This window comes from Mercurialis annua, linkage group LG1-X (genome assembly GCF_937616625.2).
Source record: "Mercurialis annua linkage group LG1-X, ddMerAnnu1.2, whole genome shotgun sequence".
NCBI lineage: Eukaryota > Viridiplantae > Streptophyta > Magnoliopsida > Malpighiales > Euphorbiaceae > Mercurialis > Mercurialis annua.
The window spans coordinates 56,495,446-56,517,127 of NC_065570.1; the positions used below are offsets into that span (position 1 = coordinate 56,495,446).

General features: G+C 31.8%; 4 protein-coding genes and 1 pseudogene across 9 annotated transcripts; 4 read left to right on the plus strand and 1 right to left on the minus strand.

Annotated features, from left to right (window-relative positions):
* Positions 1-909: 909 nt before the first annotated feature.
* LOC126686503 (B3 domain-containing protein REM16-like) lies at positions 910-3,393 on the plus strand. Of its 3 annotated transcripts, none has more exons than XM_050380578.2 (5): positions 911-1,097; positions 1,398-1,566; positions 1,752-2,292; positions 2,587-2,738; positions 2,864-3,393. In XM_050380578.2, the coding sequence occupies exons 2-5, from the start codon at positions 1,453-1,455 to the stop codon at positions 3,170-3,172; spliced, it is 1,116 nt and encodes a 371-aa protein (XP_050236535.1). In that variant the 5' UTR covers positions 911-1,097; positions 1,398-1,452; the 3' UTR covers positions 3,173-3,393. The 3 variants fall into 3 exon arrangements, with proteins under 3 accessions (XP_050236545.1, XP_050236535.1, XP_050236526.1); XM_050380569.2 differs by having other exon boundaries at positions 1,409-1,566; XM_050380588.2 differs by lacking the exon at positions 1,398-1,566 and having other exon boundaries at positions 910-1,097.
* Positions 3,394-8,308: 4,915 nt separating this feature from the next.
* Positions 8,309-10,858, plus strand: LOC126680123 (B3 domain-containing protein REM16-like; annotated as a pseudogene).
* Positions 10,859-11,833: 975 nt separating this feature from the next.
* Positions 11,834-14,477, plus strand: LOC126682329 (B3 domain-containing protein REM16-like). 4 transcript variants are annotated; one of them, XM_050377978.2, is made up of 5 exons: positions 11,836-12,187; positions 12,285-12,424; positions 12,725-13,259; positions 13,589-13,779; positions 13,903-14,477. In XM_050377978.2, the coding sequence occupies exons 2-5, from the start codon at positions 12,305-12,307 to the stop codon at positions 14,167-14,169; spliced, it is 1,113 nt and encodes a 370-aa protein (XP_050233935.1). In that variant the 5' UTR covers positions 11,836-12,187; positions 12,285-12,304; the 3' UTR covers positions 14,170-14,477. The 4 variants fall into 4 exon arrangements, with proteins under 4 accessions (XP_050233959.1, XP_050233935.1, XP_050233942.1 ...); XM_050377985.2 differs by having other exon boundaries at positions 11,836-12,151; XM_050377993.2 differs by having other exon boundaries at positions 11,836-12,020.
* A 434-nt stretch (positions 14,478-14,911) lies between these two features.
* LOC126682367 (uncharacterized) lies at positions 14,912-15,695 on the plus strand. Its single transcript, XM_050378022.2, has 2 exons — positions 14,912-15,068; positions 15,155-15,695. The coding sequence occupies exon 2, from the start codon at positions 15,167-15,169 to the stop codon at positions 15,557-15,559; it is 393 nt and encodes a 130-aa protein (XP_050233979.1). The 5' UTR covers positions 14,912-15,068; positions 15,155-15,166; the 3' UTR covers positions 15,560-15,695.
* Positions 15,696-15,944: 249 nt separating this feature from the next.
* On the minus strand, positions 15,945-18,493 carry LOC126682357 (uncharacterized). Its single transcript, XM_050378012.2, has 7 exons — positions 18,314-18,493; positions 18,122-18,191; positions 17,937-17,996; positions 17,473-17,587; positions 17,021-17,136; positions 16,599-16,723; positions 15,945-16,316 (listed from the first exon to the last, which is right to left on the minus strand). Exons 1-7 carry the CDS (start codon positions 18,388-18,390, stop codon positions 16,193-16,195), a joined length of 687 nt encoding a protein of 228 aa, XP_050233969.1. The 5' UTR covers positions 18,391-18,493; the 3' UTR covers positions 15,945-16,192.
* Positions 18,494-21,682: the final 3,189 nt, after the last annotated feature.

A 21,682-nucleotide genomic window follows, 5' to 3' on the forward strand; every position in this document is an offset into this window, starting at 1 on the left:
CCATTTTAATATCTTTGTAACTTTTAATCTATGGAAAAAAATAAAAAGATTTGCTAACTTATTTTATTTAGCTGAATTGATTTTGGAAGGGCTAGATTCTGTAGTTATAAGCTGAGGTTAAACACAAAAGTGAACATAAGTTAACTAAATATATCATTATTAATTAAAAATAATAATATTATCATTCACGTTTATTTATTTTTACCAGTGTGACTATGACTTTATAATTTGTATATTTTGGCACCGTTTGCCGTTTGGATTATAAGATTTTGGAGGAGTAAAATCTAATTTTACACAATAAATTTTGGAGGAGTAAAATCTATGAATTTTACACAATACATGAATTTCATAAGAATTCATCGTTTGTTGTAAAAAAATATCATGAGAATCCATAAATCGTAACAAATAACAATCCTTCATCCTTCAAAATTCATTTTTAATTTCATATTTCTTAGATGGAAAAATTGAAATCCATCATTTTGATGGATTGTTTATAATTTAGACATTTTTAATTTATCCCTATAAATTTATGCATTTATATTTAATCTAAACAGTAAAATTCTTAATTCCATTGATTTTACATTTAATGAATTTAAAATTTATGGATTTCAAAAACCCTAGATCCAAGTTAACAAGGTTAAATCTTTTAAACAAAATCTCTAAAATCTAAATTCCTCAACTAAATCGATGATCGTTGACTTTGTTTAGTGACCATGTAAAATCGCTATCTAGCCTATCACATTTTGACACGTCATTAAAATAATGGCATTATCGTAATTTTGTTCATTACTTGTTTACACCTTTGGATAATAATATAATGATAGTGTCATTATTTTAATGACGTGTCAAAATGTGATAGGTTTACGTGATGGACTGGGTCTATCTAAGAATTTCTCCTAGCGTGAATTGTACTTTTATAAGTCATTTGCATCACAAAAATGAGGGATTTTAATATTTGCGGAAGAGGGAATTCAACATTTGTACTATGAACTTCACGCCTGTTCCAAATCAATTTGATTCCCACTCTCCATTGAAGCGGAATCAGCCAAGTGAGCGTCGCATTGCATGCATCATATTGTATCCCTAATTTTCTTCAGGTACGCTTCTGTTCACTGCTGACCTTAATTAATCCTTCACAGCACCATCATGCTTCATACTCATTTCAGACTGCTGGTAAAAATGACGAAATTTCGTTAGAAAATTAATTTCCGACATATAGTCCTTCTATACGGCACCGTTTTAACTGATTTGTCAGTCACCGGCTTGTCTTGGGACGGCAACGGCCCCGTGCCCAGTTTTACATTTTGACTTCCCATTAGTACGACTGCGGTTTTTTTCTCCTTCTCTATTTTGTTATATTTTAATTGCTGAATAAACCATGTGTTCATCATGTTTAGTTTTCTTGAAGCTTGATTTTGGAGTAAGCTGCTTGTTAGTTGAGACTGAAAAAAAATGAGAGAAGCAGCATGTGTGGATTGCAAAACTTTGGAAGAGGAACTCTATTGGACCCATTTCCAGTATATCCATTTTTCCCTCTTACTTCGTGCTGGTTTTCATCACCATTTGGTATGTTTTCCAATTCTCATTGCAAAACAATTACCAATGCTGATTGATACACTTTAATTGTTTCCCATAGTTTTAGCTAAGCTACTTTATTAGCTAGTTATCAGTCCCTACTGATTTTATTCCTCGAACAATAACGCAGTTTTAATACTTTTATAGACTAAAACGTGATGAGCATTGAATTGCAGGCCATCCCTGAAAAATTTACTAAAAGTATGAGAAGGAAGTTGCCTGATACGGTCACTCTTAAAGGTCCCAGTGGTACTGCATGGGAAGTATGCCTAACATCGCATGAAAATGCCTTAATGTTCGGTCATGGTTGGCGGGAATTCGTCCAAGCGTATTCTCTTGAAGAGAATGATATATTGGTCTTCAAGTATAACGGGGAGTCTTGCTTTGATGTGTTAATGTTTGACGGACAGAGCATGTGTGAGAAGGCAGGTTCTTATTTCCTCACGGAATGCGACCATGAAAAACATAAAACTACCGGATGCCAATCAAAGAGAACCAGTGAAAGTTCTACTGAAGTTCTAAGTGCTTCTCCTACAAATGGTAGTGGAGATTCCAAGCAAAACAAATCTACACATAACTATGTTTACACTGAATCAGGGCGGCCTATTATGGATCCCAATAAAAAAGCTCAAAGAGAAATTATGTACACGCCCGTTCATTTGCCAAATATGAAAAGGAAAATAGAACCTTGTACTGTGGATGTAAAGGCAAAAGCTGGTAGATTCTCCAACCTTTCATTTTATTCAGAAGAGTACCTTCCATTTTGACTTCTCTGTTTTGGACCTGCTTCTATATTTCATTTTTTTATCTGTTTTTGATATATGTTTCCCCAACTTGATGTAGGACTCTCTTATCATTTCATATTTGTCTAGCTTATACAGTGTCATCACCATTCACCAAGTCCATGTTTCTACAAGCATACAGTGGTGTTGTGTTAAGGTTATGTCTTACTGTGTTTTTACTCTTGTGGAATTGTTGGTTTATGCAATTTTCCCCCCTTAAATGTTACAGAAACTGTACATCCATTTTTTGGCTTACAAAGTAGAAGGTGGAAACAAGACCAAGCTATACCGTCTGTGTTGCAATCTGCACAAGCAACAGTGTCCCCCAATGGCTTTATTGCAGTTATGAAACCTACATATGTGGAAAAGAAATTTTTTATGGTAAACATTTCCCTTTGCCCCAGCATCTCTCTTATTATTTCACAATTTTTTTTGTTTTCCTTCAATTCATATTGGGCGAAAACCATACAAGTTTGGACTTATATTTCTTATGTGGTTTTGTTCAGTCAGTCCCTCACACATGGGTGTCCAAATACATCACCTCTGAGGAGAACCAACACGTAAGTCTACGTATTAAAGAGAAAACATGGCAGATACGATTCTCTTTTCGCAAACAGAAAAAGAGAGGGGATAAAGAGGATAGAGGGGGTTTCGGGGGTGGGTGGAAGAATTTTGTTTTGGATAACAGCATAAAACTATTCGATGTATGTGTATTCGAACCTGGCATCCCATCGGACAACATGATGGTCCTAGATGTTAACATCTTCCGTGTAGTCAAAGATACGAGTCCGCTTGCACCAGTCACTGATGAGTGAGGCATTGATGGCTATCACAATGCCGGTTGTCACACGCACGCTATCATGCTTGTGCTTAGTTGTTTGCTTTGCCCTGACAACAATGTGTTATGTGTGAATAGCTTCTAAAGTGCAATTTTGGTGTTTTCTATATTGGCTTTGAAGCATTCAAATTTGATGTATCAACCGATGTACTTGTAAGGCAATGTACATAGCAGAAGTATTACCAATATGTTTTATTTTGTGTGGTTTTCAGGATAAGACTGACACGATTAGAGGGATAGTCTGGTTGATGCTCTGTTTGTTGCCTCTCCTTTTGCACTTGCTCTTATATTTGTCCACAGCCCCCAATGGTCTTGTAACTTTAGTTGATAGATTTTGAATTCTGTGAAAAGTTTTATTTAGACGTGATTTTTATCGATCATATCCTGAACTGTAAAATTAATTTATGTGAGTATAAATTCTTAGATAACTTTTTTGGAATTAATTGATAGTTTACCGATTTTGATGGTTAGCAGTAGCCCCTGATATTTATGTAAAATCCTTATATATTTTGAGTTTATGTGGTTAATATTTTTGATTGATATTAATTTCTTCTCTGTATTTACAATAATTTAGAAAGGATCTTGGTAAAGGAATAGAAACTGTCCGGTTAGAATTTAAATATTTTTTTTATTAATTAATTAGGAAAAATTACTTTGTTAACTTTATTCAATTACATTAATTTTAGAATATTATTTACACTAAATTTGTACTTATGTGGTTATATTTTTCTCTATAATTTTATTTAAAAATTAATTCTAATTTATCTTCTCTGTAACTTTTTCTTTTATATTGAATTTTCTTTTAATTACCTCTTAACCGGATAAATATGATTATGCTAAGGGTTTTTTTATAAAATAAATTATTTTTGTCAAACTGTTTACAAAAATATTCTCGCTTTACTTTTTTCACAACAATATGATATACACTTTTTTATTATAAAAATACGCTTTTAATGTATTATTAGTTGATCTGCAGATTTTTAGAAAGGTGTCTTTATATATATATTTTTTAAATTGTATTTTTAACAAAAAAAAATTCAAACAAAAGCGTATACAACGTAATTTTTTTCCCTTGATAGAAAAGCTAATAAAGCCCGACTACGATACAGACATTAAGGTAGATTGGGAAGAGCCCAAAGCATAAATCTGGCCTTTGCAACTTTGAGCCAGTTCATGAGCTTCTCGATTAGCATCCCTGTTGATGTGGTAAAAGCTGCGGACATCAAAAGATTTTGAAACTTGCCAAATATCTTGACAGATACCCCAGCTCGAAACTGAGGATGCTATACAGCTTGGGATACCAGAATGGCATCACCTTCGAATCTCACACTTTTCCAGTTATTGTTAAGACTCTATAACATAACTTCCCTTAAAGCCAGAAATTCCATAATGTTAGGGTCCAAATGTGCCTGAAGATTGCTGAGAATTGGCCTAGCTTCCTCCCGTTACAATCATATACAACGTAATTTATTCTTATGTTTACATGCTTATCTATTTTGTGTGGAGGAAATTTCCCAGTAAACTTCATTTTGCAACTTAATTACAACGGTACCCCCCATTTTTTCACACCTTTACATCTCATACTTTTTTTATTTATCAAAATGGCTTTTTTTAGTTTTTTAATTACAAAAATTCCCTTTTTCTTTTTATATTTAACGTCTTTCTTTTATCGATTTTTTTGTGTTTGATGTATTTATAGCGTTTTTATGGTGTAATTATAGTGTATTTTTATAGTGTTTTTATGGCGTATTTTTATGGGTTTTTATGGGGTTTTAGTGTAAATACACGTACACTTGATGTATTTATGATATATTTTTCCTAAGAAAACCATAAATCAATTCGTTGTGTACAAAATGAGTAGCATCAAAACAAATTGGAATATAAGATTTTTTTTCTCTTAATGATTTATTTATATGAACAATATAATAATTAAGCATTATTAATATGAGATGTAAAATAATTTGTGCATAAAAATTCGCAAAAAACGACAAAGTAAGGGCATCTCCAAAGGGAGTCACCATTTTAATTTTCCTCATCATTTTTCAATTTGGTGAATTTTCCCCAAATTCACTCCAATGGTCATCACCAAATTCTTCACCAAAAAACATACTTTTTTACTTTTTAATATTATAATCATTTTTAATTCTTAACATTTTATACACTTTTTACCAATTACACCCAGAAATTTATTTATGCTCATATTCGTCCGAATTCTACGTATAGTATTATTATGTCGTAAAATTATCTATGTAATGTTTTTATATTATTGTCTCGTAAAATTAATTATATAATATTTTTTTAATTGTCTCGTAAAATTATTAATGTAAGATTTTTATGTTATTGTTTCATAAAATTATTCATGTAATTTTTTTTTGATTATCTCGTTAAATTATTTAATAAGTAAGTAATTAATTAAATACAACTACAAATTATATGTATCAAAGTATACATTAACCATATTATTATATTCAAAAAGTGAAATGGTGAAGGAAAAATTACTTTACCATTTTTGATGAAAGAGAGTGTAAGGAAGTCACCAAAATTCCCATTTTGATGATTCCCCTTGGAGATTGTCTAAACGGAGTAGGCGAGTGATAACACCATCCGAAGAAAGACGATATCAGAGACAATGAAGTTGTCTTGAACACAACATCATCAGAAGAAAAGACGACGACGATAAAGCTTTATTTTGATCGACGCCGATTTTTTGTGCTCGTGAACGACATGGATTAAGAATTAAATGGAGACTTGAGAGTAAGAGGGGAAGAGAGATATGAGATTCGAGAGAAAGAAAAAAAGATAGATATGAGATTTGAGAGGAAGAGAGATATGAGATTTGAGAAAAAAATTGAGACAATGGATGTTTGTTTATGTGAATAAAGCCCTAATTGACAAAGATTATTTTTGAAATTATTTTTCAAAATGAGATATCGAGTGTAATTAGAAAATCATATCATAATTTATGTAATTATTTTTAAAAGTAGGTTAGTTTTGAAAATCTCCCTTTTATGTAATGATAGTCTATATTAATAACAACAAAAACATTATTAAACTATAATTTACAACTACGTAACAAAAAATCTTTTGTTAATATTAAGCAGCTATAGTTTAATAATTTTAAAAAATATGCAATAATTTTTAATGACCTGATATAAAACAAGATATATACAAAATTATATAGATAACATCATAGATCGTCTTATAAAATAAAAATAAAATTACATAACTGCTCTTAATAATAAGGATCGAGTCCAATAGAAGACTAATAAATCCTTCATAGAAAATAAAAAAATAAATCCTTCATATAAATAGGAACAACACAGACCTTTCATAAAAAAAATACATACAAAATACTCAAAAATATATACAGACAACAAAATAAAATTTTAATAGCCGTTAAAGGATGATTCCATCTTTATTGCTGAAAGCTCTTGATCTTCAGATTCTTGGTTGACATATAAATCGATTGGTCGATGAATTTTAACTAACCAAAGTGAATTTGACTATTTGTTATTTTAAAAAAAGCTTTATTACTTATTGTAATAAAGGATTACACCACAAAGACAAAGCTTTGAAAACAAAAGAACCAAAAAACAATTAGTTTAGAGAATTAATTAGATAAAATAAGTTCTTCCTCCGTTCTTATTTAGTTGTCTATTTAGCCAAAATTGCACATATTAAGAAAGTGGACTTTTTGCCTTAAATTATAGAACAAAATACTAATATAACCTTACTTTTTAATAAATGCTTTGTAAATTGACTCATAGAGTCATTTATTAGAAAGGAATAAATTTGAAAAATAATAGTTAAACTCATCTTGAAATTTAAAATGGATAAGTAAATATTGGCAACTTTATTTGACTAAATAGATAACTAAAAAAAATGAAAGGAGTAACTATCTATACAAGGATTGAGCTTGGCAAACAAAACATTTTTCACATCGTTGACAATGTTCTCAGTAGTTATGATCTTATGTTTGAATAATTTTTTTGTTTTTAGCAATCCACGGCAAGTACATATTAGCTGAGAGAATCAATCTGCTAAGAATTATTAAGCAGTTTTTCCTTAAAATTTTCATGTTGAACCAACTAACAATTTTTCTCCAACAACTGAAGTTAATATGACAACTTCAAAGCTGGAATGACCTATCACATAATGACACCTCATTAAAATAATGGCAATCTTATAATATTACCATTCAAATGTGTAAATAATTAAGTAATAAACGAATTTACAATATTGTCATCATTTTAATGAGGTGTCATTAGGTTAGTCCACGGATGATGTGGTGACTGAGTCTACCTAATTCATGATAAGATAAGAGAAATTCTTAGATAGACTCAGTCCACCACGTCATCCGTGAACTACGTCAATCATATCATAACACCTCATTAAAATGAGGGTATTCTTGTCATATCCTTATTCAAAAGTGTATGCAAATAACAAAAAAAATTACAAAAATACCCTTATTTTAATGAGGTGTTATGATATGATTGGTTTAGTTTATGGATGACGTGATAGACTGAATTTACATAAGAATTTCTCGATAAGAGTAATCATTTTTTTTAGAAAGTTGAGGCTCATAAGGATTTCCTCAAGACTATTTATTATATTTTATAAAATTAAACAATATAAAAAAAAGATAGCTATTATAAAAGATAAAAATTAAAAAGAAAATTATTTTGAACTTTCCAGTTATATCATAATTATTAATTGATACTCCTTGTTTTAATATTTTATTTAATGGTCTTTCATTTTCAATTCCGTAAATTATTAGACCGTCTATTAATTTCGACATTTACTTTCAAACGATTTGTTAACTCACTTTCAATTTTGTTAATGATTTGGTCCCTCACTTTTAATTTTGTTAATGATTTGGTCTTAATTTTAATTCCGTTAACGATTTGGTATTTTAAATAATGTAAGATCTCGTAGTAATTTGCTCAAAATTAAATTATTGACAATAGTGGGAGAGAAAAAAAAACAAGAAGTACAATGACGGCTAGATTTTTTATTTGAGAAAAAAAGAAAGAAGGAGAGAAATTGACCTAATATAAAGAGAATACATATATGGTATTTAATTAAAAAAGAAAGTTTTTCCTCAAAAAAAAAAAAAATTAAAAAAAAAGAAGTTGACTTGTCCTCACTGTGGATTCTCTGGTAGAATGGAAAGGCTCGTGGTTTGGGGAGGAGACTGTGCCTTTGTGCTCACCATTTTGACACTATGAACTTCGCACCCGCCACCACGTCCATTCAAGAACTGTAAGCAGCCTATAACATCTCATGCGTCGCATTGCATGCATCTTATTCTATTGCTAATTTTCTTCAGCTATATAATATATATGTATCTTTATTCCTCTGCTCAATTGATCTTTCACTGCAACTTCATGATTCATAGTATTTAAGATTGTTGGCGAAATTTCATTCGAAAATTAATTCCCACATACAATCCGATTATACGACCCGTTTTCAATGCATTGTCACCTACCGGCTTGTCTCCCATTTTGTTTGGAACTTATTATTTTAAATTTTAATTGCTTGTCTGTCCTTTGATATTAGTGATGAATGCCTAATCCTAATAGCCTTAGGATTTGGAAAACATTAAACAGGAAAGTTTTGGTTCAAATAGGACTCCTCCGCACGTATAGGAACAATCAAGTACAAAGCTGTCCTAATCCTATACGGTATCTAGAAAAACACCATTAAAGGATCCAAGGTAAAGCTGAGTTATTTTTTACATTCAATTCCCCTAAAATCTTATAAAGCTCTAACACTAATTTAAGCATTGCCCCAATCTTCTTTATTTTGCACAGGTTTCATCTGTTGGATTTCCTGAAGCCTGGAGCAAGCTGCTTGTTAGTTGAAACCTGAAACTAAACAAAATGAGAGAAGCATCATGTGGTGATTGTAAAAGTTGGGAAGAGGAATTATATTGGACCCATTTCCAGTATATCCATTTCTCCTTGTTTCTCCATGCTGGTTTTGATCAGCATTTGGTAAGATTTCTTCTTTACATTGCAAATCTGCAAATAGTCAATGCAGATGGACCGGCATATGTTTGTTTTGCATAGTTTTAGCAAAGCTACTTCATTAGCTAGCTGGCCAATCATCACTCCCAAGTGATTTAATATTTTGAACAATAGCTAAATGTTATTATAATGCTTGTATTGACTGGATTATGATGAATATTCAACTGCAGGCCATCCCTGAAAAATTTACTACAAATTTGAGAAGCAAGCTGCCCGATACGGTGACTCTTAAAGGTCCTGCTGGTACTGCATGGGAAGTATGCCTAACAGAGCATGAAAACACCTTACTCTTCGGTGATGGTTGGCAAGAATTCGTAAAAGTGCATTCTCTTGAAGAGAATGATATATTGGTCTTCAAGTACAACGGGGAGTCTTGCTTTAATGTATTAATGTTCGACGGACAGAGCATGTGTGAGAAAACAGGTTCTTATTTCCTCACAAAATGCGACCATAAAGAGCATAAAACTACAGGATGCCAAACTAAGAGTTCTGGTGAAAGTTCTACTGAAGTTCTTGGTGCTTCTCCTAATATTGCAAAGAATGTAGAAGCTTCTGCTGTGGATGTAGAGGGAAAAGCTGGTAGATTCTTTAACCTTTCATTTTATTCAAAAGATTATCTTCCATTTTGACTTCTCTGTTTTGGAAATTTATTTAGCTTGTTATGCAGTGTCGCCACCATCCACCAAGGCCTTGTTTCTACAAGCATATGGTGGTGTTCTGTTAGTTGTTATGTCTTCTTCTGTTTTTACATGTGCGGAACTGTTGATTTATGCTGTTATTTTTCCTTCATTGTTACAGAAATTGTGCGTCCATCTCGTGGTCTATCAAGTAGAACGTCGAAACAATTAAAATCTAGAATGCATGTCCTGAAATCTGCAAAAGCAGCAGTGACCTCCAATGGCTTTGTTGCAGTTATGAAACCTGCACATGTATCAAAGCAATTTTTTATGGTAAATATTTCACTTTGGCTTGCACATCTTTTATCATTTCACTAATTTTTTATTTTCCTTTGATTTATCTTGGACTTTAAGCAATGTTTGAAATTATGTTTTCAGACAGTCCCTCGGGCATGGGTGTCTAAACACATCACTTATGAGGATAACCAATGTGTAATTCTACGTATTAAAGATTCGACTCTACTATCGCAAACAGCCAATTAGAGGGGGTTTCGCGGGTGAGTGGAAGAATTTTGTTTTGGATAACAACATAAAAGAATTCGATGTATGTGTGTTCGAACCTTGCATCCCGTTGGACAGCGTGATTGTACTAGATGTTAACATCTTTCGAGTATCCCAGGAAACATAGTCCTCTTGCACAATGAATGAGGCATTGATGTGTATCATAACAGACTGGTTATTGCACGAGAGGTATCATGCTCGTGATTAGTCATTAGTTTTGCCCCGACAACATGTGTTTTGTTCGAATAGCTTCTAAGTGCAATATTGGCGCAGTAGATATTGGCTTAGAAGCATTCAAATTTGATGTATCAACTGATTTAGTTGTAAAGGAACCTTTATAGCAGGAGTTTTTCTGTGTTTTTGTGGTCTTGGTGGCCTATACAATGAATTACAATATTTATTGCACTTTAAAAGGAAGAGTGAGATGAAAATTGATGGAATTTGCATTTTGGTTTATGCTCTGCTTGTTGCAGTTTTCATCATTCATCCTTTTGCATTTGCTCTCATATTTGGGCTACAGTTCCGGAAAGGCCTAGTAAGTTTGGTTGATAGTTTTTTTTTTTGAGGAATGGTTGATAGATTTTGGATTGTAAGCAAATTGTAGTTTTGAATGATTTTTTACGTACCACATTTACTATTGTACTTTTTTTTTTACCAAAGATCAACTTTCATTAATATGAAATATTCGACTCTGAGAGTCTCACATCCAGCCACATAATCTGAGCTAAATATATAGAAACTAATATTCACATAATTTTATCATTTTACTTAAAATGTAGAAACAATGATGAAAAAGATAGAATATTTTATTACTCTACTCAAAATATAAGCCTACTTTGAAAAGGAGAAGATAATTTAGACAACGTATGAAAAAAAAAATTAAATTTTAATTTTAAATTATAAATTTTAACATGTTTTATAATTTAAACATGAACTTTCAATTTTCATACTACCAAGTACCAAATACCAATTTTTAAATTCTTACAGTTTGAAATACCAAACAATTTTTTGTTAAAAAATGCTGATGTGGATTACAATATCTATATCAACATCTTTTCAATAAAAAAAAATGTTTGGTGTTAGTTTATGTCTTAAATTGTCAAAATTGAAAATTCGTATTAAAATTATAAAACATATTAAAATTTATAATTTTTAAAGCAATTAAACCTATAATTTACTTTTTTTTTAAAAAGGCAATTCAGCCTATAATTTTAAGGATTTTTTACAAAAATATCTATTTTCAACTAAAATGTTTGTAAAAAATATGCTATAATCTTTCCTTTTTGCAAAAATACATCTTTTGGTAGAGTATTGGAAAATCATTGATAGATTATTGGTAGATGGCGTATGTTTACAAAAAAAATTATAGAAATATTTTTGCAACAACAAAAAAAGTTGGACAAATTTTTACAATTTGTTTCTAAGAAAATGCATAATTTCCTCTAATTTTAATTACTACTATCTCTCTATAATTTTACAAACGAACAACTGAAAAAAAATAAGGAAAAACCCAAGTTAAGGCGGATTTTTAAGTATGAGATCTGCTATGAAACGCCCAATCTGTTTGTCTGAGTTTGAAGTTCATCTCTGATAATAAAAATAATAAAAGAAAAAACAAGTGAAGTTCCCATTTTTTGTTTGTTTGTTTTGGTGAAGATATCGGGTTAGGTGTAAGGGTAACCGTAACAGGCGATTTATTACTTTACAGTCAATGTTACTCCTTCCGTTTTAGCTCTGCTCTTACCTTTGGTGGATCTTTTTTATTTCCTTTTCAGTTTTCGGAATGTAATTTCTTTTTATTAAATGCTTATCATTGCAGTTCACTGAATTGTGAATTTATTTCTTCTTTTATTTTTCTGTTACTTAAGTTTTGATTTTTCAGTTTGAATCAGAGAAAGAAAAATGGGAGAAGAAGAAGATTCATACAGGGATACTAGAAGCTGGGAAGAAGAAATTTATTGGACCCATTTTCAGTGTCTCCATTTCTCTCAGTTTCTTCATCCTGGTTTTCATAAACGCCTTGTAAGTTTCCTCTTTTCTTCATTTTTCATGTACATTTAACCTCTGATCCTCTCTTTTTTTTCATTTTTTTTTTGTGGGGTTAGGGTTTTTCATACCCATCAAATAGCATCACAAAAAAGTGCAAAGCTGGTTAATCTAGTTTATATTTTGTAAATAAATTGAAATTAAAATAAGTAGAATGAAAATGTGTTAATCTGATTTCAGTGTCTGACTTAGCTGCTATACTAGATTAGCTGTAAGATTTATGATTCCGTATTTGGATCTTTCAGATTAAAATCTCTAACTGTGTTTACATTGCAGGCAATCCCGGAACAATTTACAAAAAATTTGAGAAAGAAATTACCTAATATCATTACTCTTAAAGGTCCTAGCGCTAAAATGTGGGAAGTTGAACTCACGACGGATGATGATATCGTTTTCTTCACTCATGGTTGGGATGCATTTGTGAATGACCATAGTCTACGAGAAAATGATCTTTTGATCTTCAAGTACAATGGCGATTCATGTTTTGATGTTCTAATGTTCGATGGTCACAGCATGTGTGAGAAGGCAGCTTCGTATTTTGTTAGAAGATGTGAGAATAGGGAACAGGGCAGCCAAATTAAGAGGAAGATTGGAGAAATTTCAATGGAAGCTACTCTTCCTTCTCCTAATACTCCTGTTCAGGCCCCTACTCCTGATAAATCTGCAAATAATGACATTGGCACATCGCCATTAAGGAAACCTGTCATGGCCTCTCCAGTGACCACTAAAAGGGCTTGGAGTAAAGTTGAGTGTGTTCAAAATACTCATGAAGAACAATCTACTTCTTTTGAAGAAGTGGAGACAAAACCGGGTATAATTTTTAATCATCTGAGAGTTTAGAATGTTGCTTTGCATAAATAACACGCTGTATCTTGAAATTGTTCATTTTATTTAACTTGTGTACTGCATATTTTAGGCGTCTGTGTTGTTTCATTTTAGTCATTCTCACTTGGGGAGTACTGATCTTGTCGTTCATTTTGATTTATCTAGTTTATACCGTCTTCTTTGTCCAAAAAAATTCAGTTATCTTTCTCATAGCATGTCGTTTTCTTATGATTTATGGGGAATGTGGATCCTTCATTATTGACTATGTAGAATTGTGAAGTTGACAGACTTTCCATGCATGTTAAACTTCTTTAGGGTTTGTAAATGATCCAGATACTGAGTTTGTCAGTCCGATGGTGGTACACGACGTTCCGTTTATATCAAGTAGAAGGCTAATATCAGATGAAGAGAAAGAGAATGTAGTGAAATTGGCATTAACTGCATTAACAAGTGAGGGCTTCATGGTAATTATGAAACCCACTCATGTTTACAGGAGATTTTACATGGTATATCCTTTTCTTATATTGTATTCCTCTGAATTTTTTATCTTTTAATTTCTGTATTTTATCCAGTTCTTCCCATGTAATTGGCGTCATTATTAGTTATATTAATGGTGCTATTTCTGTCAGTCAATTCCATCAGGATGGGCATCTAAACACCTCAACTCTTTGGAAAAACAAGACGTGATCCTACGCAGGAAGGATAACCAATGGGCCACCAAATTCTATTACCAGAAGTCGAAAAACAGTGGAGGTCTTTCTGGCGGGTGGAAGAATTTTGCCATGGCAAATGACTTGCAGGAATTTGATGTGTGTATTTTTGAACCAGGTGGCAAGACGCATGATACTGTCATATTGGATGTCAACATCTTCCGTGTTTACCAGGATGACCAGTGACCCTGGCATCTCGAGCTTGTCAAAGAACTTCGGAAGATGACTGTTTCTAGGGTATCTGATGGTGAGGGTAAATCTATGGATCAAATTTTAGCTTTGGGTCTGACTTAAAATATTTCTGGCGTTGCCTGTTTCATAGTATGGTCCTTGTCTATGGATATATGATCTCAGTCATGTTTATGTCTGAGACTTATCTAACTGATTACTAGCAACTAGGCGCTTGGTTAAACTGTAATTTTGTTCTGAATTACTGATGTGTATGGTTCTCCCTCTTTTCCATTTGGACCTCTGATATATGTCGTTCTGAGTTATTGATGTGTAGTGTATGGTTCTTTCTCTTTCCCATTTAGGCTTCTGAAACATGGAATCGTTTTACTCCAAATGTACCGAGATTGTTCAGGAGACGTGTGAAAGCTCGGTAAAATTATGTACTTCCTACTGTGTCAAAGAGTTGCACTCATGTGTTAGAACTCAGAAATGGCATCAAATATGATAGCTACATTTTCCTTATAATAAAAAAAGAGAAGCACCTTTAGTTTTGCTAAATCCTTTAAAAAATTAATTGTTTAATGTATAATTGGGAATTAAGTTGTTTCTTAAACAATATAAACATAAAAAATGGGGGTTAATCGACCATAATCATGGCTGGATATGGTCAATTAAATGTTCTTTTTAAAGGGGGGAAAAATCATTTTCAGCTACTTGTGTATAGCACAAGCTGCCAACGTAAGCATTTGCTTTGCTAGCATATGGCTCGGAGATTTCCCTTATAAGGTCCATCTATTTCTCTGAATTGCTAGCCATTCATTTGGCTTCTAACCTTATCCCACTTCATCCCAATACAAATCTACACTTTGCCTCCTCTCCTTCTGTTTCCAACTTCTCCAATCCAACAACAAAAGGTAACCTCTCCTCCAAATTCATCTCAATATTTTACTTTGCAAAATCCAACAATTCTCCTAAGTTTTGTTAATTTTTCATTTTTCAGTCGCAGTACAAAATGGCAACAACAACAGCTGTCTTTACCCCGGCAAGAATCAGCGGTGCAGTTATCAGCATCGGCAGTAAGGCCACCCAGAAGAGTGTGAACAAGGTGGTGTACATAAGGGGACTCAATTCCTACGGTGGTCTCAAGGCCAACAACGGAGTCGTTTCTCTCGGCATGCCGGTATGTACTGAGCAATGCTTTGCAAATTTTGTTAGCTCGATCAAGGCATCGGCAGCATCAAATGGGAATGGAAAAAGCGGAGGTGCACTCTCGGCGAAATGCAACAAGATTGCAGAGATTTTCACAATTGCTGCTTCTATGAATGGTATTGTTTTGGTTGGAGTTGCTTTGGGATTTGTTCTTCTCCGAATGGAATCCTTTTTTGAGGAAACTGAGTCTGATTAAACCCTTTAGCTGAATTCAGGTGTTTCATGGCCACATTATTGTTGTTTCTATCAATATTTTTAATTTCATGTAAACTAAATTGTTTTTGGACGTATAAACAATGCATTCACAAGTAATAAATTTCATTCTTCGCTAATTGCTGCTTCATTGCTTAGGTTTTCCATTACACAATTTTCATAGCCAGCTATGCATAGGACTGACAGATTCGTATTACGAATGTACTAATAAACGAATAAGCATAAGCTATATTAAATAAATCTGAATACCATCCTTTTAACTAATCATAAACTGATATCTATTCAGATGCTCTGATACTCAGTTACATTAACATGTCATTCTGCAGTGATTTGCAGCCAATGCAAACACTTTGTATTTCCCTCTGAAATTTAAATAAATATAATTTGCATTGAGAATCATTTAAAGAGTCTTTAGAGAGCTTACCTCAGGTGTTCAAAAAAATCAAAAGTTACAGATCAATCATTTCTAAAATAAAATAAAATAAAAGATGCTGCAAAATTTTAAACGAATCAGTACAACAGCCTCAATGGGAGATGTCGGATAGCCATACAACTAACTTCTTCAATACGCTAATGTCCTCTATCAAGTGTTAAGATAAAAGTTCTGGACTTTATCTCAGGATGAGGGTCTTTGGCATGCAGAAAATAATTGCCAACTGATAAAAGCCATTACAAGAGAGGTGAACAGTTCAAAGCCTACGACTTCTGGGAAATGCCACCCCAACCCTCTTCTCAAATAGCTGTGAAAGACATTAGCAAGATGAATTAGGAAGATATAAATTCTGTTTTTGCTGATTTTAGAATTTAGATAGTTACGCAAATCCCGGAAAAGTATAGTTCCGAAGAAAATGGAAGAAACTAGACATCGAAAGAGTACAAATTTACGATGAAATGAGCAACTATCCAGTTGCTATGATTCAAACGCTTCAACATTGTAGAGGCTATAGTGAAAGGGCTGACATGTGTTTTTACAAAATACAGAATTATTGAACGCTGTCATGTGACATGGACAAAGTGCATACCTTGTGATGGATGGCATGGTTGCCACCATGCCTGCACATGCATATATTATGGGAATTAGAGTCTTGGGTTTGTTTTTCCGAAGCCACATAAGAGATCCCAATGCAGCAAGAGAAATACTCAGCACCTGAATTCAGAAAGAGTTGATGTAGAAATTTAATCAAGATAGACGACTGTGAATATTGATCAAGATATACAAATGTTAGATCGATCAAGATAAACAAAGGTAAAATCAATCAAGATAAACAAATGTGAATATTAATCAATATTAACAAATGATATTTCCTTTTAGTATCAGCAGCGCAGCATCATCAACCAATTTCAACTTGCAAACTTCCACTACTTCTCTAAAATAAGCTAATGTCCTTCCAGAAATCGGAGATGAAAACAACAAAAACATTGCTGACTCAGAAAGTAAATATACCAGGTTTGCATTTGCTTCGAGGCCTTGCAGAATGTAATCCCAGGTGAACTCTAGTCCTCTAGCTCCCACCCAAAGAGGTGCCAGTCTATGTAGAACAGAATCAGCAAAAGCCCATCCTGAAATATAGTGGGAAATATTTTACCAGCATCAATGGCAATATATATAAATGAGATCAAGTGAAATTAATTTTTTTTTGAGGGATTCACAAAGAGATCAATGAACCATATTTTCACTGATAAGAATGCATACATTAGGGATCACACGGGGATGCATAGTGCATCCCCAGAGCAGTTTTAAGCCATCAATATTTAAAGCAGACACGGAACTGAAACCAATTACGAGATCACGCTGAAGTACTAAATAAAACAGTTTCATTTGGCTTCAGAAACTAAATTTCACAGTGCAATTAATATTAAAATGAAGTAACATAAAGAATATATAAATATACTCACCAAGACCAACAGCTTGAAACTTATGATTTTGAGAGATATTCCTGTGAGTCAATTGAGTCAAGGCAAAGTATAACCCAGCAACATCAATGAAACCAATTAGAGCTTTCAACAATTCCTGAAAATAGAAAATATTATCAACAAACAAAAAAAAATCAGCTCAAATCATAAAGAATGCGTAAGCCAAATAAAAAGCAACTAAAATGAAATAAAAGAAAAAATCCATACTTATCTCATAGACCAACAAAATTCAACCACATGCTAAGAACATTAAATAATAAACAGAAAAAGATGATTTCTAAATTCTATAACCACTAAATGCCACATGATTTTTCTGTTATAAGGCAAATCATCCGATTTCGGACTTAACAAAATCATCATCACATTTTTTTTCAATCTGATACCATAAATGTAATAATCGAAATTGCATCATTATAAAATTTGAATGAATAAATACTCAAAAATACCTGATATGGATCAAAAGTATCATTCTCTGAAACCTTAAGAAATGTAGCCAAGCAAACAAGCTGCCAATTCAACGCATTCAAAGAAACAATCATTTTATAAAATACATAATATGATTGAAATAAAAAGCATCAATGAAATAAATAGTAGCGTTTAATAACAATAATATCCACAATTAATTAAATACCTTTACTAATGCTGTCCCTAGATAAACAAGTGCAGCTTTAACAGATGTCCCGAGTGTATCATACTCTGACCTAAAATTAAATTAATTAAATAAAAAAAAACGAATTAGAAAATCTATTAACAGCCATTCAATCCGATTACTGAAACTAAATTGGAAGAAGATAGATAGATCTATAAGAATTAAACGACGTACAAGGGAGTAGCGGAGTAGTAAACGGCGTGAGGACCAAAGGTGAGAATCGCACAGTTGAAGAAGTGAAAGACCGTCATCTCTAACTTTTGACTGTCAAGTTATTGGAGATCCCGGAGTAGGAGTCGTCTGGAACTAAGCAGGACAAACAGTCTGATATTTTTGGTGAAAACTGTAATTCTAATTGGGCTCCGATTCACCAATTTTGGCCAACTGTAAACTACAAGCTGGACATCACATGAGCTTCCATTCATAGTTAGGGCCCAAAGTACAGCCCATGACCAATATTAGTTTATGATGCATTTTTGTAAGATTAATGTCAAAAAAAATCATGAACCTTACATATTTTTTCATTTTAATTACACAGTTTAAATTTCCTCATTTTCATATACGAACTAACAAAATTTCTCAAATTTATGCACGGTGCTGAGGTGGCACTTATTCATTGGTGTAAAATGACCTCCACCTTAGCGAATTACACTAATGAAACCGTGACACCTCAGCACAGTGTATGAATTTGAAAAAAAGTGATAGTTCGTGTATGAAAATGAAAAAAATTTAAACTGCGTGATTAAAATGAAAAAACATGTAAAATTTGTGAATTTTTATGACATTAACCCATTTTGTAATCATGAATCTAACTCATATGATCCAATTTTATAATCATGAGTCTAATTCATTTTTAATTATATATTTATTAGTTTATCATGTGTGTTTTTAATCATAAATTTATTATTTGTCAATTAAATTTTAAATATTTATTTACTAGTTTATCATATATTTTTATAATTATAAAACGACTTACTGTCAACTGTAAAATAGACATTGATAGTAACTCGTCGTAAATTTTAAATTTTAAATATATATTAATTAGTTTATCATATGTTTTTATAACCGTGAATCAACTCATTTTCAACTATAAATTTTAAATTTATAATTATTAATTTATCACGTGTTTATATGGTTATAAATCAACTCATTGTCAACTTTATCTTTTAAATATTTATTTATTATTTTATTGTGTGTTTATATAACTATAAATTGATTCATTGTCAACTTTACATTTTAAATATACATTTACTATTTAATCACGTGTTTTTATAATCATGAAATATTGGAAGAATTGTTGTTTGAAACTTTGAATTCCGAAAAAGCTGAGTCACATACTAGGTCGCTTTCTTTTAAACGTTTCATGACTCATCTCGAAGATACAAAGCTGGCGATCAACCACGCCGTCCCTAGGATAAAACAGCCGAACAGTATTGATACCACTACACTGTGGTAACAGCTCAATTACACTTATTCGTATTGCTCAAGAACAAAATATAACACAGAAGGTGAAATGAGCTCTGGTTTTGATGTAGAAAATAAATGAGAGGAGAACATCTATTTATAGAAAAACAAGAAGGGGGCAAAGAAATAAATTTCATTTAATTCGAAATTTGTTTCCAAAAATAATAATAATAAACAGTCATTAAGGGATTGTATATGTTGCACAGAATAAAAAAAATGTTATAAAAAATAAAGTGCTCCAACTAGATTAGACCAGGCCGGCCGACCAAACAACGCACGCGTGTGATAAATCGATAAAAAAATTACTCCTAACCCACTTACATAATTAGGTACCCCTTACTGCTAAACCCATGTGAGTAAACCACTTCATATAAGCTTATGATAAGTTACACTTCATATCAGTATGGGAATTCAATGCATTTTTCTTATTTTGAATTCTCACATTACAGTGTGTTCACACACACTTAAGTCAACATGAAACAACTCATAATCAACTTTAAAATAGACATTGATATTGTTTATGTACTCATATATCAACTTTGTATTTTAAATATTCTTTTTATTAGTTTATAATATATTTTTGTAATCATGAATTAATTTATTGTCAACTCTAGATTTTATTAGGTCGTAGAATAAAAGAATTAGAGAAAAATATATATGGTTCTTTGTTCATATTAAATATTTTTATTATTTTTATTGAATTTTTTTATTTAATTTTGTTGTTTAAATATTAGTTGTCGTAATTTGTTCCCATATAAACTTGAAATCAACTATACATGTAAAATATCAATAAATAAGCATAAACAACGCTTGGCATTTTTTTAAGTGATTATATTACGAAAGTAAATTTAATGTAAATTTAGAATTAACTAAATGAAAACTTATTCTAAACTTCATGTAAATTTAGTGTAACTCAATGTAAATTACACTTCTTAATTAGTTGATAATAAATTTAAAAATAAATTTAGAATATTTAAAGTAATTTATTTAAAATTTATAATTCTAAAAAAAATATTAAATGAAGATAATTGACATTTTGCTGAAAGTATTCTTAAAGTAAACTTGGCATAAAGTCAGGTATAAATAAGGATGTGCATATATTTTATAAGTTTAATCACCAAAAAATGCCAAATTTTTACATCTTGTGTCAGTTATAGCCAAATCTTTCAAAATCACTAGATTTAGCCAAATTTGATATATTCTGTTTCTTTTTCAGCCATTTTTGAATCGAACCGGATTTGTTGCCTACATGTCATCCATGTCACTTCCAATTAAGCAAATTAGCTGGCATGACAACAAATACAGTTCGATTCAAAAATGGCTGAAAAAAACATAATATAGTAAAATTGGCTAAATCTGGTGATTTTGAAAGGTTTAGTTATGACTGACACTAGACGTAAAGGTTGGCGTATTTTGGGATGTCGCGATATCAACTAATTTGATGAGTTGGAAGTGACATGTATGACATGTAGGCAACAAATCCGGTTCGATTAAAAAATGGCTGAAAAAGAAATAAAATATAGCAAAATTGGCTAAATCTGGTGATTTTAAATTTTTTTGGCTATAACTGACATAAGACATAAAGGTTTGACTTTTTTAGTGATTAAGCCTATTTTATATTGGTGAAAACTAACAACAACAAACTTTTGCCTTTATGGTAAAATACATGGTTATAAACATCATGAGGCCATGGATTTAAGTCATAAAAGGAGCAAAATATTTATTTTTCAATTTCTACCTCCTCTGTCCTGTTTAAAAACGGACATATTTTATTTTATATTGTCCCACATAAAAATGCCATATTTTTTGTGTCAATTTAATTTCCTCTTTTATACTCTTTTCTCTTTCTATAACCAATGACTATTGATCTATACACAAATTACATAATCATTATTAATAAGGGTAAAATAAAAAAAACTACAATGATTAATGCTTTTTTAATCTATGTGTAAAAGTCATTTGTTCATTCTTAAATGGGATAAAAAAAGTATTTTAAAGTTTGACATACATTGACCATCGGTCAACAGTCCTTGATCATCGTCTGGGGTGGTCGGTGATCGGTTGGAGGTGGTCGGTAAC